Here is a 26727-nt window from a genome sequence, read left to right as displayed (position 1 = left end):
TATATATATATATATATATATATATATATATATATATATATTTATTTATTTATTTATATATTATTAGTTATCTCAATAACTAATAAAAATGTGAGATAAATCCATATTTTACAAACAGACAAATAGGTTAACTTATTAGTTATCTCAATAATTATTTCCGATATATATATATATATATATCGGAAATAATTATTGAGATAACTAATAAGTTAACCTATTTGTCTGTTTGTAAAATATGGATTTATCTCACATTTTTATTAGTTATTGAGATAACTAATAATATATAAATAAATAAATAAATATATATATATATATATATATATATATATATATATATATATATATATATATATATATATACACTATTGTAATATATACCTATATACTATATATATATATATATATATATATATATATATATATATATATATATATATATATATATATATATATATTATTGTAATATATACCCTCACTGGCCACTTTATTAGGTACACCTGTCCAACTGCTTGTTGGCGCAAACTTCTTATCAGCCAATCACATAGCAGGAACTCAATGCATTTAGGCATATAGACAGGATGAAGAGGATCTGCTGCAGTTCAACCCGAGCATCAGAATGGGAAAGAGAGGTGATTTAAGTGACTTTGATCGTGGCATGGTTGTTGGTGCCAGATGGGCTGGTCTGAGTATTTCAGAAACTGCTGTTCTACTGGGATTTTCATGCACAACCATCTCTAGGGTTTACAGAGAATGATCTGAAAAAGAGGACATATTCAGTGAGCGGCAGTTCCTTGTTGATGCCAGGGGTCAGAGGAGAATGGCCAGACTGGTTCGAGCTGATAGAAGGGCAACAGTAACTCAAATAAGAAATCGTTACAACCGAAATATGCAGAAGAGCATCTCTGAACACACAACACGTCCAACCTTGAGGCAGATGGGCTACAGCAGCAGAAGACCACACAGGGTGCCACTCCTGTCAGCTAAGAACGGAAAACTGAGGCAACAATTCGCACAGGCTCACCAAAATTGGACAATAAAAGATTGGAAAAACATGCCTGGTCTGATGAGTCTTGATTTCTACTTCCAGCAAGAAAACACACCATGTCATAAAGTGCAAATCATCTCAGACTGGTTTCTTGAACATGACAATGAGTTCACTGTACTCAAATGGCCTACCCAGTCACCAGTCCTCAATCCAATAGAGCACCCTTGGGATGTGGTGGAATGGGAGATTCGCATCATGGATGTGCAGCCAACAAATTTGCTCGACTGCGTGATGCTAAGATGTCGATATGGACCAAAATCTCTGAGGAATATTTCCATTACCTTGTTGAATCTATGCCACGAAGGATTAAGGCAGTTCTGAAGGCAAAAGGGGGTCCATACCGGTACTAGTAAGGTGTTCCTAATAAAGTGACCGGTGAGTGTACTTTATATTATGTACTCCCATCCATTAAAGAATAGAAAGGACATATTACAAAAAAATTGAAGCAATAATAGAAAGGTCTTTAAGATGTATAGTATCTGCCTCATTTAAAACATAAAACATTTTTACAGATTGAGATTTTCCTCCCCCTATAACTCTGTTTAGTTGTTTTGGAAAATATAAACAGATGTTAACATATAGACGAATTACCATGTCTGTAAACATTCAGGAGGTTGCAGAAAAGAACTGGGAGCGCTAGCATTTACAGTGAGGGAATGACATTCGATGCGGTACAGAGTTTATTGTTGTCTAAATTATATTACATATTATTTATATAAAGCTTTCAGTGTATTATAACAGCTTGTCACAACCAGTGATAAGCACAGTTCTTCGACAAAATTATCGTTAAAGTGAGTGGTGTTAATCAGACAGGTCTATTAGTGATAGCACCCTCCCAATGAATATGGATAGGACCAAATGGCCAAGCATCCAAGCATCTCATTGAAGCTCAAAGGGGTTTTACAAGAAGAAGTTAAAGGTCTACAAGTCTTTGGATGCCTACAGTTTTGTTCTGTGTGGTCATGTGCAAGAAATAATGCTCCATGATTACCAGATTTATGTTTTGAGATTTTACTGCAAATGTCACATCCATAACGCTGCAATTGCTCATATATTCTACTCCACAACTTACAAAACTATACTTTTTTTTGCCAACAATCCCATACATAGTGTAGGATAAATCTGCTTGTTATTTCCCAAACATATTGCTTATGCTTAGATTTTTTTCAGCTTCTCAACTAGGGGGGAAAGACTGACATCAGCACAGTCATCTCTGCATACAGATGCGTCTGTTAACAAAGCATCCCAGTTTGTAGAGGTCAGTTGTGTGATGTAAAGCTTGTGAAAGCACTCGTGCTATTCTGGATGACGCACAACGCCATTGATTGGCCGAAACAGGATATTATCGCAAGTAAATAAATAATACGTCCAAAAAACGAACTCACCCTCGCCTTATATCCATTTACATAACATCTAAATAACGTTTGTGATTGTTTAAAATTGTGAGCTTTATTATTAGTGTATTAATTTCAGCGTCCAATCAGAATACGGATTGACGTCATAGCGCTCGCGAGCTGCAGGACCAAACAAGCAACATCCCAGAGCGCGAGTCTCGCATCTCCGCCTCATAACGGTAAGCCAAATTAACATAAAACACCGTGACACACGCCGCCGTTTTCTGGTTAAAACACCGACAGACGCCGTTTACGAGGTCACACGTGACTAAAATCACACGTACACCGCATAGGTTTGTATTTCGAAGCGGATATGCTGTGATAAAAACGTAAACAGGTGAACAGAGAGTGATGCCCGAGCGTTTAACCGACGGTTTTTTCTTCCACGTACGAATAAATGCGGCATCACGTTTCGTTAAAGTAACGTTACAGCTCGATAAAAACATTATTTATACGTCAGTTGTCGTCTTTTAGATGTTTGATATCATTCAATGGCGGAAGTGGAATGTAAATACGTTATTATAAACGGCCTTTAAATATATATGTCATATATCATGTCATATGTACAGTATACATGTATTTCATATCTATCTATCTATCTATCTATCTATCTATCTATCTATCTATCTATCTATCTATCTATCTATCTATCTATCTATCTATCTATCTATCTATCTGACTGACATATATGTACATTCTATAGTCTATACATTGATTACTTATTCACTCAACAGGCAAGCATTATTACTTGAGAGAATATAAGATGCACAGAGTTAATATCTCTCTCTCGATCCTCCCCACTTTTTTTCCCCCGCAGCAGTGATAGAAGATAAGATGGCCACCTCCTCCTCCAATCTGGAAGAAGATGAAAGTCTGAAAGGCTGTGAGGTTTTTGTGCAGAAACACAACATACAGCAGATCCTCAAAGAGTGCATCGTCAACCTGTGCATCGCCAAGCCCGAGCGGCCTATGAAGTTCCTGCGGGAACACTTCGAGAAGCTGGAGAAGGTGCGTAGCTCTTACTGTGCTTTGCTGTGCTGGGGATGTGCTTGTGAGTTTTTTTTTTTTTGCATGGGGTTGATGGTTTGGGATCTGCGCAACGGATGTCGCTTTATTTCCCATGGAGCTGGAGAGCAGGAGCTGGAGAGTTATTGAGATCATCGCCGTCCCATTTGGCTCGGCACTTAACCTCTGGATGCTCCGGAGGGATTGTCCCTGTAATGAATGGGCTGTACATTGCTTTGGAAAAATGTCACTGTTAGTGTACTCGGCTTTGCTTTAATTGAGGTCTGCTCCTTGAATGCTCATGATCATTAACTGTCAGTGTTTAAGCTTCCATAATTAGGTTTGGTGTGCTTGTTTTTTTTTTAATTTTTGACCAAAGAAGAACAGTTGCAAAGACAGGAATCTTGCTTGAACTAATTGCCAGTTTGGAATGGGGAATTGTTGATGTCTAATAATGCTCTTTTGATCATGAGTGTGTGAACTAAGCAGACGGTACAATTAGAAATTTCATCAAGATCTGTGTAAAGTCTGTGACATTCATTTGCAGCTGTTTATTTTTTAATTAGTAGGGATTTTTTTTGCACACTGTAAAATGTGATTAATGTAATTAAAAAGGGAGTCAAAATTACTTAAAATATTCAATATTTTTTATGGTTATGCCCATAGTTCATTAGCTTAATCTTTTTAAGGCAGCTAGTTTACTCCCTTAAAGTCAGCTTATTACTTTAAAGCACAATATATTGTTTTAGTATCGATATCGCAATGTGTGCATTGCAATAGTCACATCGCTGGATCTGCAATGCCGAATAACGATTATAGATGACTAGGAGCCACAGTTGACACACATGATTTTGGAGTAATTGCAAAGTTTAACCAGAATGAAATTCCTTTTTTAAAAGCCTGTGCCTGTGAGCATTTCAAGCCAGTCTAAATCATTCATGCACAACAAATGGACCTTTTTGTCATTTTTAAGAAAGAGTATACACTCACCGGCCACTTTATTAGGTACACCCTAGTACTTAGTACCAGGGGGTCCAACCCCCTTCAGAACTGCCTTAATTCTTTGTGGCATAGATTCAACAAGGTACTGGAAATATTCCTCAGAGATTTTGGTCAATAATAGCCCCTTTCACACATACAGACCTTTCCGGAAAGGTTGTATGTGTGAACAGGTCCTTTTTGAAAATACCGGTAAATTCGTTCTGGCTATTTTCCGGAAAGAGAAGTTGTAATATTACCGGCAATTTGCAGGAATGCTGCGCTGTGTGAATGCAGAAGGAAGATTGCCGTAATGAGCGCGTGCACGTTTAGAGCGTGCTGATGTGAGACGTCTGCTTTATCAAATCAGAACAGTCAGACGCATTTACGTCCGCGCGGTTTGTGAGAATAAAAGCCTTTGAATATTTTTCCAGACACATTTAGCTGCTAGAAGTTAGTCAGATCTCGTTTATATGTTCTTCTTAATGCCAACTGTTTAAATAATCATCGGTGAGATGCTTATGATAAGCCGTTGTTTGTTTACCTTCAAGCTTTGCGTGTGCCTGTGGAACAGCCTGTGAGCGCCTGCACACGCACATATTATGAACATCTCGACATGCGAAAGTGATCCTGCGAAAGTTGTTCACAATATTGATCATCCACAGACTTTGTAATTTAGTCAAATGTTTACAAATACAAGCGCAGCCGTTTAAAGCTCATTTGTGGTGAATGATGTCAGAATTTACCGGTATTTTGGAATGGATGTGTGAATGCTCTTTTCCGGAAAATTTCCGTAACATCCTCGCCTGTGTGAACAGCGCTTTTTTGAATATACCGGTAAAGTCGTTCCGGAAATTTTCCAGATATTTACCGGTATCACTGTGTGAAAGGGGCTAATGACATGATAGCATCACGCAGTTGCTGCAGATTTGTGAGCTGCACATCCATGATGTGAATCTCCCGTTCCACCACATCCCAAAGGTGCTTTATTGGATTGAGTTCTGGTGACTGCGGAGGCCATTTAAGTACAGTGAACTCATTGTCATGTTCAAGAAAGCAGTCTGAGATAATTCAAACTTTGTGACATGGTGTGTTATCCTGCTGGAAGTAGCCATCAGAAGATGGGTACACTGTGGTCATAAAGGGATGGACATGGTCAGCAACAATACTCAGGTAGGCTGTGGCATTGACACAATGCTCAATTGGTTCTAATGAGCCCAAAGTGTGCCAAGAAAATGTCCCCTACACCATTACACCACCACCACCAGCCTGAACCATTGATACAAAGCAGGATGGATCCATGCTTTCATGTTGTTGATGCCAAATTCTGACCCCACCATTCGAATGCCGCAGCAGAAATCTAGACTCATCTGACCAGGCAACATTTTTCCAGTCTTCTTTTTAATCTTCTAGAGATGGTTGTGCGTTAAAATTCCAGTAGATCAGTATTTTTGAAATACTCAGACCAGCCCGTCTGATGCAACCATGCCACTTTCAAAGTCACTTAAATCACCTTTGTTCCTTATTCTAAAGTTCGGTTTGAACTGCAGCAGATCATCTTGACCATGTCTTCATGCCTAAATGCATTGAGTTGCTGCCATGTTATTGGCTAATTAAAAATTTGCGTTATCAAGCAGTTGGACAGGTTTACCTAATAAAGTGGCCAGTGAGTGTATACACTCTTTTATTATCAGCTGTCAGTCAGCGCCTGCTCTTTTTTTCCTGGTCATTGCGTCTTTGCCGTGTGTAGTATAAATGCAGACAATTGGATGCAAGTCACTTTTAAAAGATGATGTAAGCAGGTCATCAAAAAACTCGGAGACAATCACAAAGTCAGAATTGACCATCAAGATCTGCAGTGTAAAAGCAGTCTAAATGGGTGCTCAGCCAAACAGCAAAAACTGGAAAAATCTATTCAAAAAGGCGATAACACCAAAACTCCACCAAAGCTTTTTGGGATTTGCTGTCACCGGCTTTTTGAATATATCCATGCATGTACTGCAAACGCTCAACATATAAGCAGTTCACTCCAATAATGCTCCAAAAGGACCTTCTTTATGTAGTATACTTGTTCCTGCTGCTTTCAATAGCACTACTGTGCTGTCATGGCAGCTCTGGTAAATTGAGATCTTTCAACTCATTCACTGTCAATAAAAATGTTAACTTCAATAAAATGTGTTTTTTTAAGGCATGCGTTTTTAAAAATCTATATTATTTTAGGTATTTAGTTGCATCTAAAAGGCGTACAAAATTTCTTTATAGTATTAAATAAAACAATATAAATATTTGATACGAAGCAGTTTCGGTTTTTGGCCAAGAGGATCCAGAATTTCCTTTCAGTGCATCCTTAATAAATATTTTACTTAACAACCCAATTTAACCTTGTTGTTTACATGGCCAATAAACTGTTTATGTATCTCTGGCATGTTTTATGTACACCGTATTTTCTCAAATCATGCGTTTTCTTGAGATTTATTTGACTTGAATCATTATATACCACTTATGCTGTGTCCCAATTTGCATACTTATCATCCTAAATAGTATTAAATTTTAAATCAGCATATCTCAAATTAGGGCAGCACGGTGGCTCAGTGTTTAGCACAGTTTGCATGTTATCCCCGTGTTGGCATGGGTTACCTCTGGATGCTCCGGTTTCCCTCACAGTCCAAAGACATGCGGTATAAGTAAATTGAATAAACTAAGTTGGCCATAGTGTATGAGTGTGTGTGAATAAGAGTGTATATGGGTGTTTCCCAGTACTGGGTTGCGGCTGGAAGGGCATCCGCTGAGTAAAACATGTGCTGGAATAGTTGGTGGTTTATTCCGCTGTGGTGACCTCTGATAATCAGAGACTAAGCCGAAGGAAAATAATTAACTATTTTTAACTAGTATCACATTGGCAGATTTCTCTTCATTTATTGATAGTTCACCCAAAAATGAAAATTTGCTCACTATTGACTCTCCCTCAGTTGATTCCAAACTATTTAATTGTTTATTAGGTTTTTATTCTGTTTTGAACACAAAAGAAGATGTTTTGAAGTTAAAAACCTGTAACCATTGACTTCCATAGGAGCAAAAACAAATGCCATGGATGTCAATGGTTACAGGTTTTAAGCTTTCTTCAAAATATCTTCTTTTGGTTTCAACAAAATAAAGAAACTTTTTTTAGTTTGTGACAACTGAATGACACAACGATGACATAATTTTCAGTTTTGTGTGAATTAAAGACCTGTAAATGGCAGGTTTTAACTTTTTGTTACAGATTTTGTTACTTCATCTTTAATATTGTAGTAAAAATAATCATGCAAATGAAGGATATTAACTGTGACATGATTGATTGACAGGTATAGTGTATTCAGTTACAGAATGCATACAAGTAAGTGACAGAGCAGCTAAAAAACTTTGAAAAATAGAGTGCAAGCTTTTAAGGGCATAAGAAACTCATTCAACAACCCTCAACACTTTTAATTTTATCTTATTATAATTTATAACTACCATATAAAAGAGTTTTTTATTGAACTAAATTTTTATCAGTACAAACTGTAATGTTGTCAAATATAATTACAGTTTAAATAAGTATTTCTTGTTTTTTTGTTTTTACCTTTAAAATATTTTTAATGAGGGTAAAGTTGAATCTTCATCATCAATGACGCAGTTTTCAAGGTCACAGGATCTTTCAGTAATCATAATAACATTTGATGATTTTGAAAACAGCTGATCTGCTATATATATTTGTGGAAACTATAACAAAGTTCATTCAAGATTCGTTCATTTTTCTTCGGCTTAGTCCCTTAAATATACATCAGGGGTTTGCCACAGTGGAATGAACCTCCCAACTATTCTGGCATATGTTTTACACAGTGGATGCCCTTCCAGTACTGGGAAACACCCATACACTCTTGCATTTACACACACTCATACATTATGGCCAATTTAGTTCATCCAACTCCACTATAGCGCACGTCTTCCTTGTAGGCACAGGACATCAACATGACGTCAAATGGACGTTGTACTCCAACGACTTGGGGACATTGGATTTAGTTTGGAAATGAAAATCGGGTTGATGTCAGAACCCAACTACGATTTTAGTCCAATTAAAAATCAACCAAATATCAACGTCTAATAATGTTACATCTTGACGTTTTGTGGACGTTACCACTATGACATCTATCAGATGTTGGATTTTGGTCACTTTCCAACACAACCTTAAATCAACCAAATATGAACGCAATTTGACATCAATATTGGACGTCAAAATAATGCTGTCCTTAGATGCTGTCTAAACATTTAGAATTTTGGTCACCTGACGTCACGATCGAAATCTAACCTTATATTAACGTCTTATGATGTTGTGTGCCTGCTGGGTTTGGACTGTGGGGGAAACCGGAGCACCTGGAGAAAACCCACACGAACACGGGGAGAACATGCAAACTCCAAACAGAAATGCCAACTGCCCCAGCCACGACTCAAACCAGCAACCTTCTTGCTGTGAGGCGACACTGTTAACCACTGAGCCACCATGCCACCTCATTTAAGATTACTTTAATGATTAGATAAATACTTTAATGACCACTTTTGGCTAAATTAAGATATTAATTTCTCAATATTTGAATGCAGTCCTACCACATAATGAACTAGAACAAATCATTAAGAATCGCAATCGACATTCTGGCTCCGCTTCAGTATAATTAGAAGGCATGCTGATGCTTTTTGAAGTTGTTTTGCAGTTTGCGATCTGTGCGTCCTCCTGATCGTATGAAAGTCACAGCAGTCATTCGTTTAGCTGGAGGTTCAGAAGCTCGCCCCGCACTCAGCAGCATCTGAACATCTTCTTTGATCATGTGCTCCAGGAACAACAGGCTTTTTCATTCTCCCAGACGCTCTGGGCTCGGGCTTTTGTTAGGAATGCGTTTCTGCTGAGCTACTGTTGGTTTAGGTAGAGCATCAAACAGCCGACGGGATTGTGCATTCATAAGACCCCATCAGATGGGCTGATACTGTACGCAGCACAAGACGTCCGCAAGAAGGGAACGACTGTCCTTGTCTTCTCCTCATGATTCGGGTTTTGTGTTTTTTGAGGTTATTTGGTGTCTGTCGTCCTCCTAGATTGAGCCGCCGGGTGAATGGTGTTTACTGACCCACTTGCATTTTAGTAGTAGATGGAGTTTAACAGCTCACACATTCTCTCTGACACCTTCTGTTCATGTAAACTGCTGTAAATCCACTAGGGTGTTCACTTCTAGTTCTAACGCATGCGTTTTTTTCTGCATTCAGAAATTGTGTGCGTGAAATTAAATGAGAAGGATGTGATAACTGTGCCGGATTAAAAATCCTATGTAGGGCACGAGGTAACGCAAGGCTGAGCAAACGATTATAGGATTTTCTTTTCATAAAAACCGGATGCTAAATTCTCAGGGATGGATTTGTATGTCAGTTAGATCGATTTTCTGCCATTTTATGAGGCATTATGCTTTTATTGCATCCACTTTTGAAGTATTTAGCTCATTTAGCGGTTTCAGTATAGCACACTTTGAGAAATAAAGGTACAAACGCTGTCACTTTGGTGGTACCTTTTCAATATTTGTTCCTAAAAGGGGTACTATATAAGGGTAAATACTGTAGTAGTGACAAATTTTGATAATGTATACAACTCTACATGTAACCCTTATATGATGTTGAGGATGTTTTCATCCTCTCTTTGTGTTTCAGCAAATTGAAGGATTTTTTATTGACAAACCTCATTTTGACACATTTATGGAAAAGTACAGGCGGTATAAAATGGAGACCAATCAAATAGCCCTTGAATATTTACATAAATAGAGCTTTATAATAGTAATAATAATTCCTTACATTTATATAGCGCTTTTCTGGGTACTCAAAGCGCTTTACACAATGGGGGGATCTCCTCATACACCACCATATCGAGTAAAATAGAACACTTACGGCCATATATATCCAAGGTTTCAATGTTTAAATCAGCCTCTGAAATTTACTGCATGTGTGTTAGTCTCGATAACAGACACGTATTGGGAAAACAATACACTCTGAGCAAATTGACTACGCTTTCGTTATGTTTTTGCCCCATTGACTTCCATTATAACGGCATTTTTGACTGTAAAATCATGACAGCATATAATTATGCACACTCTCTTAGAAATAAAGGAATAGAAATAAAGGTTTTATATTAGCAACAACATTTTTGACAAGGCATTTTGGTAAGCTTTTTAATATTGAGAATATTTGGTATACTCTTTTATGGAGCTAATAATATGACAATCAACAAAATCAACAATTAAAAAAACCATTACACTCTGAGCATATTGACTACCTCATTATGTTAGTGACTGTTTTTGCCACATTGACTTCCATTATATTGGCTTTTTTGACAGCAAAAGCCATGACAGCATATGATCATGCACACACTCTTAGAAATAAAGGTTACATATTAGGAACAACAAGGCATTTTAATATTGATGATATTTCGTATACTCTTTAAGATAAAAATAAGGTCCCATTATTTCTGTTCTTAACTACGTGTTTGTTGTAATATCACAGTGTTTTCTGATGAGTGTAAATTATATTTTTTGGGGGGCCAGTCTTTCATACAGAGATTGTAATATTTAGACGTAGCATTAAAATACCTGAAGGAACTGCAGAATTTAATGCTAATAAACAATGAAATAAGCTTTGCTTGATTTTGGTTCTACTGTGAATCTTAATATTGTATAGTGCACTAAGGGGCTTTTCATACAGACTACTTTACTTTTTAGCTATATGTAACCTTAACCCTTGTGTGCTGTTGGGGAAGTTTTCATTCACTCTGGGGTGTTTTTGAGGCTTAATTTGGCCACAACGTCCTCTGTGTTTCATCAAATGGAAAATTTTTGGTGATATATCTTTGAAAATGTAAAAAAAAAACCTCAATAATACACTTTACTACCCTCTTTTTATGTTTGTGACTGTTTTGCCCCATTGACTTCCATTCTAATGGTATTTTTTGACTGCAAAGCCATAAAATCATGCATTCTTGATGTTGTCAAATTTGTCAATTTTACTGTTGATTATTACAGTGTTTCAATGTAATGTTCGGAAAAAAAAGTGTACTTTCTGGCTTTTATATGAAGTTATTTGGAGTAATGTGTGTGTGTGTGTGTGCGTGCGTGTGAGAGAGAGACCTTTGGGCACTTACCTTGATATGGCTGAGAAAATCTAAATAAACAGCTCAGCTCTCAGATTCAGAACATAATAAACATAGTAAATGTATTTATGCACACACAATATAGTTTGTTGTTTTGCTCTATAGAACTCCATAGGGTTAAGTTATTATTATAAACCCTTTAGGTACAAAAATTTACCTTTTGAAAAGGTACCACTACCAGTGACAGCTATTGTACCTTTATTTCTGAGTGTGCAGAAACACGGGAGATTAGGCATGGTGTATCCAGCACAAATGCTTGGCTTGCATATGATCAAAAATGCACCACTGTTGAAAAGTGTGGGGCTAGTAAAATTTGTAAAAGATTTTAATACTTTGATTTTATAAGGACTCTTGTTTGAAAGTGACAACAAAGCCATTTGTAATGTCACAAACAAATCCAGATAAACATTTCAAATATGAAGCAACACGAGTGTTTTTCAGCACATTTATAATAATGATAAAAGTAAAATATTTTTTGAAAAGTTTTGAGAAGCAATATTTTAATGATATGTGAAGGATAATGCTGAAAAATCAGCTTGGTTATCTTACAGTACACTTACGCGAGCTGTCACTGGGGTGGTAGATTTTTAAAAGGTACACATTTGTACTTAAAGGGTCCATATTGGTACCTTAAAAGTATACATTAGTACCTAACATTTTTAAGAGGAACACCTTTGTAGTTTTTAGGTACTAATATGTATCCTTTATTTCTCAGAAATGGGTTGCAGCTAGAAGGGCATCCTCTACGTAAAACATATGCTGGTAAAGTTGGCGGTTCATTCCGCTGTGGCGACCCCAGATTAAATAAGGGACTAAGCCGAAAAGTGAATGAATGAACCCTTTAGATGTTAATATGGACCTTTAAGGTACAAATTTGTACCTTTTGAAAAGGTACCACCTCAGTGACAGCTCACGTACCTTTATTTCTGAGAGTGTAGGATTAAACAAAAATCTTGACATTTTAAAATATATATTTAGATAGGAATCTTTTACTGTAAATAAACTGTAACAAAATTGAATATTCCTTTTTGCAATAAAAATGAAAGATAGCTTAAAATCACACTGACCTTTGTAGATTGTTTTATGGATATTGCCTATTGTTGATGAATTAATATTTTAATACATATCTGTTAGGCGGCACGGTGGCTCAGTGGTTAGTCCCTGGTGGTTCGAGTCCTGGCTGGACTAGGTGGCATTTCTGTTTGAAGTTTGCATGTTCTCCCTGTGCTGGCTTGGGTTTTCTCCAGGTGCTCCGGTTTCCCCCATTCCAAAAACATGCGGTGTAGATGATTTGGATAAACTAAATATGTGTGTGTGTGTGTGTGTGTGTTTGTAATTGTAAGAGTGTATGGGTGTTTCCCTGTTCTGGGTTGCGGCTGGAAGGGCATCAGCTGCATAAAACATATGCTTGAATATTTGGCGGGTCATTCCACTGTGACAACTAAGTGACTAAGCGGAAGGAAAATGAATAAATAAATGAAAACAAATCTGTTAATAGCATTCTGATATAATACCTGAACATACAGGATTTGATTCACAGAGTTTGTGCTAAAATCCACATGTCTGTGACAAGCGACAAGAAGCTCATTTTAAAAACATGTTAAAATCTTAAGGCATCAACTTATTCGTTTATATAATGTTTATTATTATAGTCAATAAAGTATGATGGAAAATAATATTATATTCAATATAAATTCAATCCAGGGAAAAACCTCAAGTGACTCATGTTGTTTTAGTCAATGTGAAATGCCAAGGGCAAAAGTGTCACAGTAATTTGGTTAAATAACCTCCCAAAACTGACTCAGAAGATTGTGTTCCCAAACATCAGGCGTCCACCTCTGAACAGAAGATGATATGATAACTGTAGCATTTCTGATTATGTGTGTTGTCTGTGGCTCTTCAAGACAAGACATTCACTGTGCTGCAAAATGAGATACAGTGGTTCAACAATTTACATTAGTTTCTGAGGAAGTGAGGAGTTTTTATTGCAGTGTTTTCTGCTTTAAATGTGTAGCTTTGTATTGCTTGTTGGCATTTAGCTTTTTACATTTATTTTAAATCAATGTTTTATGCAGCTGATTGTAACTGTCTAACTTTATAATGCTTTATAGCCCTCATATTTCAACTCCGTAGACTGAACAGCACTAAAGCAGGGGCCTCAAACTCAAAGGCCCCGTTTACACTGCCAGTTAAATGTGACCCAATTCCGATTCCGATCTGTTCTATGACCGTGTAAACAGGAAAAAAACACATGCATTCGGATATTCAGAGATCGGTTTCAGGCCTCCTTCATATGTGGAAATAAATCAGATATAGATCGGAAATGTGACAATGCGACTGTCATTTAAACAGGCAGATCGGATTTATTGAGGCATTTCGTTCTGTACATCATTAAACTTGCGACAATGTGGTGCTTCTCCGCGGTTTAATGACAGAAGGAAGAGCGTGAGTGGAGATGCCGACGCGGTAATCAACATCAGAGGAAACACAGAGGAGGAAAGTGGTCAGTCGCCACAATTTGCTCCCACCAGACCTGATATCTCTCTCGTACCCATACATTCCTCTGAATGGTGGAGGACATCATACAGCACATAAACCATAAGTGCAAGCTCCAATAACGGCCCTTTCCCACATCCGCCTCAAAATCATTTTAAAGTTGGGCGAACTTCGTGTTGTAACTTTTGCTTTTTGTCGCTATTAATACACACACACTGCGGCTTCACATAGAACAACTTTATTCTCTCCTACACCAGTGCGCAGCACTGCGCACACAAGCAAAAGCTACATCTTCAACCACACACACACACACACACACTCATAAATGTAAATTCTGTAATTAATTACTCACCCTCATGTCCTACCTTCATCTTCAAAACACAAATTAGGATATTTTAGATAAAATTCAGGAGCTCTCTCATCCTCCATATACACTACCTGACAAAAGTCTTGTTGCCTATCCAAGTTTTAAGGACAACAAATAGTATTATAAAAATAATAATTTTTTTCTAGTTGATCATTTGTTATCAGAAGTGGCTTATATGAAAGGCAAATGCCTCTAGATTACGCTTATTTTGCCAGAATAAAATATGATCATGCCTTGATTTTTAATTATATAATTAGGACAGTAAGGTCTGACTTTGCTTAAACAAATGTCTTGTCACGTAACAGAAATAATGTACACTATAGAATACAACGTCATGGTGCAGTGGAAAAAGAATGAATACTTTGAATGACTCCCATGAGCTTGCAATGACTCAAATGACTAATTAATAAAGTCATCTGGAATGGCAAAGAAAGCATTCTTGCAGGACTCCCAGAGTTCATCAAGATTCTTTGGATTCATCTTAAATGCCTTCTCATTCATCTTATCCTAGACATGCTCAATAATTTTCATATCTGGTAACTGGGCTGGCCAATGCTGGAGCACCTTGACCTTCTTTGCTTTCAGGATCTTTGATGTGGAGGCTGAAGTATGAGAAGGAGCGCTATCCTGCTGAAGAATTTGCCCTCTCCTGTGGTTTGTAATGTAATGGGCAGCACAAATGTCTTGATACCTCAGGCTGTTGATGTTGCCATGCACTGCTGATCTCTCGCACACCCCCATACTGAATGTTACCCCAAACTATGATTTATCTTTGCGTCCATGCAGGTTCCAGTAGGTCTTCTGCAGTATTTGTGATGATTGAAACGTAGTTCAAAAGATGATTCAGCTAAAAAATCGACCTTCTGCAAGTTGTCCAAATGATCAACTAGAAGTCAAGTTATTATTTGTTGCTCTTACAACCGGAATCGACGACAAGAGTTTTGTCAGGTAGTGTACAGAAACATTTCAGAAAAGGGAACTAAAAACATTGTCAAAACTTTTAATGGGACTTCACAGGGTAAACAGTAGTCATGCAAATTTCCAAAACACTGTATATTAAAGAATGTTGGAAATTGTCAGATATTGGCGTCTATAGTTAGAAAAAAACATAGAGATCAATGGCCACTATTTTTTAACATTCTTCAAAATATCTTTTTTTCAGTTAAACAGGAGAAAGAAACTAATAGAGGTTTATAACAAATGGACAAAGAGTAAACTGAAAAAAAAACTCACATTGCATCATTTAGTTTTTCTGCAGTATATATTGTGATATTCAATTCATCTGGGGTAATATATTACATATCTCTATTTGTGCAGAATTTGTTATTTCAAAATGGTTGGGGTGATTTTAAAGTGGAGTGCATCTACGTTAATTATTTTAAACGAGTTTTAGCGGAAAAACATGTAAATGAGAGGGAAAATGAAGTTATCTGCTACATGTTCTGCTAAGTGTTATTGGCATTTGGACACAAATATGTAAAAATCTAATGTAAAATGAAAGCCCTCACTATTAGCTACACATTATCATTTCTTGTGCCTGAACGCTTTCAACTCACTTGATATCTTTAACAGAAATAAAAATGGCAAATTATAAACTTTAAATCAAATGCGTAAATTTGCCATTAATCTATAAGCTCCTGGTCAACAATAACCCACACTTGATATTGATGTGACTATTGCAGATGTGCACATTGCGATATCAATGCTTAAATTATATAATATGCATCCCTAGAGTAAACAATGGCAACATTTTCTTTTTTTAAAGTGAATTATCTCTTAAATTTGACATGCGTGTGATATTGATCTCTTATTCGACAGATTTCAGAGTATATTTGCTCTCTTTTGTATGTTATTTCACACTCAGGCCTGTTGATGGCTGTCTAAAGCTATGGAGAGAGCACATGTGTGTTTTGTGTGTGTGTGTGTTTGTGTCTGTGTGTGTCTGTATGTGTCTGTATGTGTCTGTGTGTGTGTGTGTGTGTGTGTGTGTGTGTGTGTGTGTGGCATGTGCCCAGCTGTTCTTTTGCATCTGCCTGCCTTCACTTTGGTATTTGTGGCTTGGGATGTTTCAGAAGGAGACTTTTGTGCCATGTCACAAACACTTTATTTTTTATATCTTGTAAAGTTTTATTTATGGATTTAACAGTCTGATATTAGATTCACAGGGGCTTGAATGTCATAAAGAGTTTGTCACAGACCATTTTTTTTGTCTATTGTTAGACATCAGAAATCAGAAGCATGACAAAAATGGTCATACATACACATTTACACACAAACTGACCACCAAACTCTGCTTTCAGATGTCACCTCTATTTTTTTAGTATATGTTATTTTCACAATATATGACAAAATGGTACAAAAATGCATGGGTTTATTAAATTTTGACAATTGAAAAAAGTATTTTAAAACAAATTTTCATGGTTGAAACAACTTCAGTCTTTGACCTTTTGGTCTTTGTCTTTGGATGCATCAAATGGAAGTTATAACAGTTACATTAAAACAATGGCAATGGACCCTTTTCACAAGACTATTATGACACGTGTAATGGTCATCATAATCTTAAATCCTTGAAAGTTTAATATTTAAATTTAAAAAAATGATGTACATTTATATGAATTTATGTATGTCATCATTAAATCATCTTTGCATCAAATTACAAAAAACAAATTGTCACTTATGTGCGGCTATGGCCAAGGCAGTACATTTGACGTTGTTCTCTATTCTGACTACAGACCACAGTTTTTTCCTTTTTTTTGAAAGTCTTGGAAACAAGATTGAGGAGTTTTTTATTATTATTATTATTTTAGCAAATGAGATTGAATAAAAAATGATTTGTTGTACTCTCCCATACACTGAGCTCTGAGTTTACTCAACTATGACAACTCCTGCTACTGAGTAGTCATAGGCTGGTATAAGGTTCTGATAGCATAATAACCTTGGATAAAAACATTAGTTTCACGGTAATATATTTACTGCTCTAAAAAGTTCTTCTGAAATGTTAAAAGATTTTCCTCTCTTGAACAAAATATATTTTATATTAGGAAATATTTATAATATTTTTAAACAGTAAACAGGTCAGGCATTAGTTTCAACAACACAGATTTCTTTACAACAAATTTAAAAAACCTATACATACCTTAGGTTCGGTACTGAATAACAGAAAATTTTAGTGGTTTTAAAACCTTAACTTCTTTAAACCGTGGTAAACCTTGAGACCGATCGTCCCATGCCTACTACTAAGAAACCTGGAAACATGAAAAGGGTCCATTGATGGTTTCAAACAGTCAGAAAAAAATATATTTGTTACTGAATCAAGAGACTCTACAAAAAAATGTTGTTTCATCCATGAAGTGTTTGAGCGAGTAATTGAATCATTCATTTAAATGAGACTTTAATGTTTTTAAATTTTGGAAAATTACATATGTAAATAATCATAATGTATACACTACCTGACAAAAGTCTTGTCGTCGATCACAGTTGTAAGAGCAACAAATGCTGAAATTTTTTCAGCTGAATAATCTGACGAACCGCATCCCAATCATCACAAATACTGCAGAAGAACTATTGGAACCCGCATTGACCCAAGATTCTCATAGAAATCAGTCAAGTTCGGTGAAGAAAAAAACCATGGTTTGGGGTTACATTCAGTATGGGGGCGTGCAGAGTAGATGGCAACATCAACAGCCTGAGGTATCAAGACATTTGTGCTGCCCATTACATTACAAACCACAGGAGAGAGCAAATTCTTCAGCAGGATAGCGCTCCTTCTCATACTTCAGCCTCCATATCAAAGTTCCAGAAAGCGAAGAAGGTCAAGGTGCTCCAGGATTGGCCAACCCAGTCAGCAGACATGAACTTTATTGAGCATGTCTAGAGTAGGATGAAGGAGGCATTGAAGATGAATCCAATGAATCTTGGTGAATTCTGGGAGTCCTGCAAGAACGCTTTCTTTGCCATTCCAGATGACTTTATTAAAAAGTGATTTGAGTCATTGCAGAGATGTATAGATGCAGTCCTCCAAGCTCATGAGAGTCATATATTCATTCTCCATGACTTTATATTCTATACTGTACATTATTTCTGTAAAGTGACAAGACTTTTGCCTAAGCATAGTCAGAGCTTACTGTCCTAATTAAATACTTACAAATCAAAGCATGATCATATTTTATTTTGGTAAAATAAGCATAATCTGGAGGCCTTTGTCTTTCATATACGCCACTTCTGATACTAAATGATCAACTAGAAGTCAAGTTATTATTTGTTGTTCCTAAAACTTGGATCAGCGACAAGACTCTGGTCAGGTAGTGTATATCTACTGCTTGTCTAAAAAAATGCTTCTTGATTTATATATTTTTTTAGATATTTGTACGGGGAAAAAAGACAAAAAAAAATCTAAGTAAGAACAGCTTTTTTTAAAGTGTAATTGTGGGTAAATAAGTAAATAAAATAATAATAGTAATCATATTTAAATTAGTCATTCATGTACAGTACGAAAAATGTTAGCTCCTTTTCAGATTTGCTAAAGATTGCATATTACAAATACTGCATACAATTAGCCTGTGTTTTTCAGTCCACGTCTTCCATGCAGTACGTGTACAGTAAGACTGCGTGTACCCTGCCTGACTGGTACACATCTTGTTGTATCACACTGACACACACACACACATCATTTGTGCTGTGGCATGCAGCTTCATTGTTGTGCTCTCTTTCATACGGGCAATCTTTCGCTGTCTCTCTCTATCTATCGCTCTGCCAGAGAGTGAAATCTCAGTGCTGTTGTGTCTGCTCTCTGTGCTCGCAGTAGGTTTCACTCTGCTTCACGCATTCGATTTTATTAGATATAATCCTAACTTCTAATGGTAGCTTTAACCTCTCAGTGTCTGCATTGGGTTTGTTTTTGTGATGGGAATGCATTTAAATGGACGTTTAATCACACGCTTCCTCCACTTCCTCTCTCCACAGGAAGAATGCAAGCAGATCATGGCCCGACAGAAGTCCAACTCGCAGTCGGACTCTCATGATGATGAAGTGTCTCCTCCTCCTCCAAACCCTGTGGTGAAGGCCCGGCGCCGGAGAGGTGGTGTCAGCGCTGAGGTCTACACGGAGGAGGATGCCGTCAGCTACGTCAGAAAGGTTGGAAAAAGTGGAAACGCTTTGGATTGTGTAACCATTGTCAAGTCAAGCCAAGCTTTGTTGTCTACTTGTACAAACAGCCAAAGTGTCTGCCATGTCACAATATACCAAATTATTCTAGTAACTCTCTTGGGTACCACTTTAAATTAAGTGGCCTTAACTAATATGTACTTACACAGGAATTAATAGTTTGTTACAATGTACTTATTGTGTAAATACATGTATTTATTGTGTACTTATTGTTAATTAAATACCTGTATGTTTTTACAACTGTAAATAACTTCTCTAATTACATTTGTAAATACACTGCTGACCATTCCCTACACCTTGACCCACCCTTAAACCTACCCACACCATCAAACCTGTCCATAACCCAACCCCTATCCCAACTCAAGAGCACCACAAGTGTTCTCAAATACATTATGAACACAGTAAGTACATTGTATTTATTTTTTGATGCCAGTACATAGTAGTTAAGGACACTTAATATAAAGTGGGACCCTCTCTTGTAATTCACCTAAACATTTCTTAACTTAAATAATAATTGTTTAAGGTTTATGTTGATATTTGTAGGGAATCGGATGCAATCAGAGTACGGTGGTTTGTAAAGCTTACAACACCTGCTGGTAAAAACTGAGCTCAGAATCAATTCAAGAGAGAATAGAATTTTGAAAACTTGTGTTGTGCTGCAGATTCTAGATAAAACAGTGAATTATATCACAATAATTATCATTTAATAAGAAAAAAAAGAAAATGAATGAATGAAGCTCTTTTATTATTGATTGGCCATTGTGTTTACATGTTCAACTGAAATTGCTGTGATTGGCTCTGAAATAATCACTTCACACATGAGATTCACCAAGTGCTAACACAGAGACATGGACACTGGAGTGTTTCAAAGCCACGTCTATCAGCTGATCCATCAGCAGATCTCACATATCATAGGTGGATCAACTGATAGACTTGGCTTTCAATATTTCAGTGTCTATGTAGCCAGCCTGATCTCATGAGGAAACTTAACTAGTTTATGTTTTGTCAGTTTAGTGGCTAATTTGCACAAAAATGTAAAATATTTAAAAGGAGGCGTGGCTCCAAACTTCACCCCTAAACCCAACCGTTATTGGGGGATAAGCAAAGCATACTAAATTGTATGAATGAGATTCGACTCCATACTAATTAGCCACTAAATCATTCATTCATTAAGATTCCTTCGGCTTAGGCCCTGATCCATCAGAGGTCACCACAGCGGAATAAACCGCCAATTTATCCAGCATATTTTTTACACAGTAGATGCCCTTCCAGCCCCAACCCAGTACTGGGAAACATCCATACACTCTCACCTTCACACGCTAATTTAGTTTATTCGGTTCTCCTATAGCGCATGTCTTTGGATTGTGGGGGAAACCGGAGCACCTGGAGGAAACCCACGCCAACACGGGGAGAACATGCAAACTCCACACAGAAACGCCAGCTGGCCCAACTCAAACCAGAAACCTTCTTGCTGTGAGGCGACAGTACTAACCACTGCACCACCGTGCTGCCACCACTAAATCAAAGAGTTACAAATTACTGTGGCAGCATTGATTTATCTGTATTACCGCTCAAATGTGAGCAAAGATGACGTTTTTAAAATCATTTTAATACGAAATCAATACTTTTAACAACCCTACTTAAGATTAGACGTTGTGCGAATGAATCACTCAATTTGACAAGAAAATAAATGGTAAAGAAATAATAATAAAAAAACGAATAAAATGGTAATAAATAAAAAACAAAATAGTTTAATATTCTTTTACATAATTGCTATGAGAACATTTTTGTAATAGGCTTGCTTTATGGCTAGTAATTGCGATTAATCGCATGATTTGCAATTAATCGCAACTTAACAGCACATTTGATATGTTTTAAATAAGGGTGTCACGATCCTCCAAATCCTCGGTTCGATTACATTTTCGATTCTAAAGGCACGATTCGATTAGATTTTCGATTATGAATAATTAATTAATTAATGACCAATTAATTATTTGTAGCCTACCGTTTAAACTACCTGACCTGCATGGTCATTGTTTTACCCATAAACAAACCATACAGTAAATGAATAAAGGTAAGATACACACATAATTACCACCTGTCAAGCACTTTTTCTGCGGGACTCGTGAATAGGCAGTGATCTGTGTCGTTATAATGACGTCGGTAAAAAAAGACACACAACCAACAGGAACCAGCCAACAGTATCTAAGGTGTTCGCTAAAATGACTAAGTACAAGTGAGTGAAAGATTGAAGCAGTCCTCTGACTGTGCGTCTGTGTCTGTGTGGTCACGTGATGTGTACTTTCAGAGGTAGAGAGGAAGGAGGGCTGCTCAGAAATGCTACACACCACTGTGGATGTCAAATCGTTGTCGTTCTAAAATGCCATTTAAAAACAAAGACAGTGTAAACAGGGCCTGAGTGTGTACTTTTCGCGAGCGGATTTGCAACGGGGGCGGGCGGAGGATCGCGATGCCGGTGTTGTCTATCGGACGAACCGTACGTAATACGTACATAGCAGAGCTTGCAAAACTGTGTTTTTTTTGTCGACAACACGAACGTTGTCAACATAACTCACTGGAAATCCAAAATGCTTACACACCGGCGACTTCATTGAAAGAGGAGAGGGTTTAAGCTCTGTCGACGGGTCTCCTGCTTCTGCAGTTTAACAAGCACTTCAACAAGCCTGTTTTTTTCCCGATGGCAAGCCAAGCAAGTGACACCCCTAGTTTTAAATGTAACATGATTAGACGTTGATATTTGGTTGATTTTAGGATGGACGTTAGACATTAATTTGATTGATCTTCATTTCCAAACAAAATCCACCATCCCCATGTTGTTGTGGTACATTGGGGTACAATGTAAATATGACGTTATGTTGACATTCTGTGCCTGCAGGGTTAATTTACAATAAGAATAAACATGGATTTATTTTGTCTTGTTGACAGGACCATCAGATATTGTTATGTACATGATTTTACCATTTGTACCTTTTTCATTCTCCATCATTTCCAATTAGTGATTATAAAGTATCCTTTATTTTCTGCATATTTTTCCAACCTCGGCCAAAATGAAACTAGTGTATAAATTAGTGTTAATTAATTTGCCTTAATGCAGTGTTTCTCAACCACATTCCCGGAGTTCCACCAACATGTCTCCTTTATCTGTCACATTCATTACAGTTCTTTCAGTCTCTGCTAATGAGCTGATGAACTGAATCAGGTGTGTTTGGTTAAGGAGACATGGAAAATGTGCAGAGCTGGTGGTCCCCCAGGAACCTGGTTGAGAAACACTGCTTTAATGCATAAATTTTGACTGGTCTACATTGTTATCTTCACTTATAGGTCATTCCGAAGGACTACAAGACGATGACGGCCCTGGCCAAAGCCATCTCTAAGAACGTGCTGTTCGCCCACCTGGATGACAATGAGAGAAGGTAAACGCACGTCATTCCAGCTCATTTGTTTGCTCCATGATCATCAGATGAAGTGTTTCTTCTGCATCGGGTTGCGTTCGGTTCCAGCTTGTTTCTTGTTGTCAGCGCCCAGTCAGAGTGAGGCGTGAGTCGTGTCAGAGGGGCTTCTGGGTAGCCACTGTATTCGCTCTGTTGCTCTCGTTGCCACAGCAACCAGCGTTGAAATAAAGCGAGCCATTGTGTCTGACAGCGGTGGAAAGTGTGTTTTAATGTGGGTGTGGGGAAAACAGTGTTGCTTGGATTGTTTCAATTTGAGTCTTTTTGGAGATGCCACAAATCCTAAACAACGACGAGAAGGAGGGGGGAAGAAAAGCCTCTCCCAGTCTGCAAGGAATTTCGCTCAGGTTGCTCCGTCTTTTGTGTACGGAATACAGTTTCACTGCTGAGGAGAATCCATTATCCTTACAGATCCACCATGAAGAGAACAAACTCTCAGCTTTCTGCTTTTAAAGCCTCTGTGAGAACACACCAAACCTGCCCAAAAAACATCCAGCTTGCGCTCAGCTGGAAATTCACCACACTTATTATCAGGCTGTGTTCGCCAGGCTGCAGATGCGCGCCATCGTGTTTTAAAGGGATAGTTCACCCTAAAATTAACATTGTGTGATCATTTACTCATTTACTTGTTTCAAACTTTTATGATGAAGGTTTTCTAAATTAAGAATATAGGAAAGCATTGACTTTTATAGCAGTTGTTTTTCCTACTTTGGAAGAGAATAGCTATGTCTCATTTCAGAGGCTGCATCCTCCATAGCAGGGATTCCCAAACTTTTTTATTCCGGAACCCACCTAGGCAAGTAATTCAATCTCAAGACCCAACATAATATTTTATTATGGAAAAATGGGTAAAAAAAAAGTATCCATTCAAAGCAGTCAAAAATATATGGTGTGCGGCTTTTTGGATTTTGCGATTTGAAATGCACAAAATGAGGCTCGAAGTGCTTTTTGTGGGATGCTGGCTGTAACTGTGATCATTTTTTTGTTGAAAAAGATACTCTTCTTTTTTTTAGAAGACAATATGATCAACCTTTGATCAAGCCCCTGGATTATGATCAAGACCAGTCACATCGCAGTAAATTTCACTGCTAGTGTATAGTCATAAGAAATCAATAGCTTTTTGATCGACTACTGCAAGCTGGGAAAACGTCAGATAAATATGCCAATGCAATTAACATTATTGCTGAATAGATCTAATATTTACACATTTGCTTGAGGAAGGAATGATGGGGGTAGTTACATTACTATTACTATTTTCCATAACATCTACGCCCTTCCATAATATTAGCTGACGTTAAAATTAACAGATAGCACTATAGCTATTTATTGATTAGCAATCTGTCAACGTTGGGATGTAAATAATATGGGACAACAAAAAGCTTCAAACGATAAAATACATAGCAAAAATTAGAAAATATTGACAATAAAATAAAAGGTTTAGCCTATTAAAATCAATGGCCTATCCAGAAATTAAATAAAGCTATAAAATCTACTTAATTTTTAATTGTATTTGCATATTGATTAAAGTTACTGTAGTTATTTAGTGAAGAGCAGCAAATGAATCTCTCATTGTGTTTTGCAATGAGATTTATTAAATGAAGAAAAGATTGAGGTAGCTTCTTCCACCGGAGCAAACTCCATTTTTACTGTTGATATTTGGTGCCAGTTAATCAGAAAGTGACATTTTGTTTGCTATGACTCGTTTGATTTGCTGCTTTTTTTCGAACAACTTTTATACGTTAATCTAGTTTTGCACATTAAGTTAATTAGCATTTTTGGATGGAAACATTGGAACATTTGGATGGAAACATATATATATATATATATATATATATATATATATATATATATATATATATATATATATATATATGTTATATGTGTGTGTGTGTATGTGTATATATATATATATACACACACACACACACACACACACACACACACACACACACACACACACACACACATAACAAAACTGGAGGGTGGCGGTAGATGGGTCTGAAATACAGGAGACTTCCAGGGAAAAACAGGAGTGTTGGCACTGCCAAACCTGATGACGCAATCCATGCAACAATTTAAATGACCACAGGGAAATGTAAAAAAAAAATTTTATTCTTGGTTTTAATTTTGAGACACACTGTGCGCAAAATTGGCGCTACAGATCGTTTACATTTGCTGTGAGGAATCATTTCAGAACACGGGATAGTGAAAGGGTCATTGATGGATGACGTCAAGTTTTCTTCCATGTTTGGCTCGTCGTCATTGTCATTCAGTCTGACAGTATGACAGCTAAGATCTTACAGTGTGACATGGAAGCCATGTTCATGCAGTCTGACAAGCTAAAACTGTTAAGGATTATAAAAACATCGCACAGTGTGAGCCGGCCTTTAGGTGAAAGTGAAAAACTGCAAGATTTGGATGTTTATATTAGTTTTAAATCTTTTAAATGTGAATTTTGTCACTGTTTTGCAGCACACTAGCTTATAGATATCCTTAACGAACATTTGGAGACTAACATAAAAAAAAAACATTATTTGAATTTGACAGGACCTTTAAGATTGACAGAATTGGCTGTTATGAATGCTTTTATCAGATCTAGAGGCAGATTGAGCTGGTGAAGAGTGATTATCTGTGCATGATCCACTTATGCTGTCGTGTTTTTGACTTCGTAATTCTGACTCAGATTTGTGCAGAACATTAATGTTGTTGCCATGGTTACGGTATCTTGGCTCCTAGCAACGCAATGTTCTGCATGTGTGTCTGTGGTGCTGTCAAAGCATCATACACTGAGATCACAGCCGAAAATGACTCTGCAGTATCTGGTAAATAACAGGAAAATCACATTATGTCAGGATCGTTTCATTGGTTAATAGAGTTGTGCTTGTCTGGCATGTTGCTAATGCAACCTTCAGGATTTCTCCAGGCATGCATTTTGATAACTTTTTATAAACCTTTGTTAGTTTTTTCTTTGAGTAAATATATATATATATATATATATATATATATATATATATATATATATATATATATATATATATATATATATATATATATATATATATAAATGTAGAATATCTTATACAATATTGTTACAGTATGTTACAAAAGATTTCAGGTTAAATCAAATGGCATTACTTTAAACATTATATTTTCCCCTACATACTTATTTAAAAAAAACATTATTTATTATTTATTTGCAATTTTGATTAAATCATTTTGTATTTTTTGGTTTATGTTTAAAGTCCAAAAATAAATGTAAAATGTAAAAATACATGAAAAGATTTTTATTTTAATTCCACCATTTTAGTTTGTGTTTTACTTGTGTGTTTAAAAAAATGAAATAAATGCAGATTGTTTAGCATTAGAGACATTAGATGTGGTAAATTATTATTTAAATGAGTTTTATAAACATTGTATTACTATTTAAAGTGTTGCCCACGAGTCACGAGCATCCAAATGTAAGCACACCAGTGTTAGCAATGGCACAGATCTGGCTGTTGGTTCTTACAGGCTGATCACTGGAGACACAAAACCAGATGCATTACAGCTCAATGACAGATCCTGTAAGGGAGTGTCTGGCATGTGGCAAAGCCCACCCGAGGGCCACCCTG

General features: G+C 36.8%; 2 protein-coding genes across 5 annotated transcripts in view; both read left to right on the top strand.

Moving 5' to 3' along the window:
* Positions 1-26727, top strand: part of LOC141381148 (uncharacterized) — a 587543-nt gene that overhangs the window by 120235 nt on the left and 440581 nt on the right. The window lies entirely within an intron of this gene.
* Positions 2558-26727, top strand: part of prkar1b (protein kinase, cAMP-dependent, regulatory, type I, beta) — a 145073-nt gene continuing 120903 nt past the window's right edge. The window contains exons 1-4 of one of the 4 annotated variants that reach the window (XM_021471498.3): positions 2558-2618; positions 3260-3447; positions 19446-19616; positions 22989-23080. In XM_021471498.3, coding sequence (XP_021327173.1) covers positions 3274-3447; positions 19446-19616; positions 22989-23080 — 437 coding nt within the window. In that variant the 5' untranslated portion in view covers positions 2558-2618; positions 3260-3273. 4 annotated transcript variants of the gene reach the window in all.

This window comes from Danio rerio, chromosome 3 (genome assembly GCF_049306965.1).
Source record: "Danio rerio strain Tuebingen ecotype United States chromosome 3, GRCz12tu, whole genome shotgun sequence".
NCBI classification, from domain to species: Eukaryota; Metazoa; Chordata; class Actinopteri; order Cypriniformes; family Danionidae; genus Danio; species Danio rerio.
Note: the sequence above shows the minus strand (reverse complement) of the source record. Positions and strands in the feature narration are given on the sequence as shown.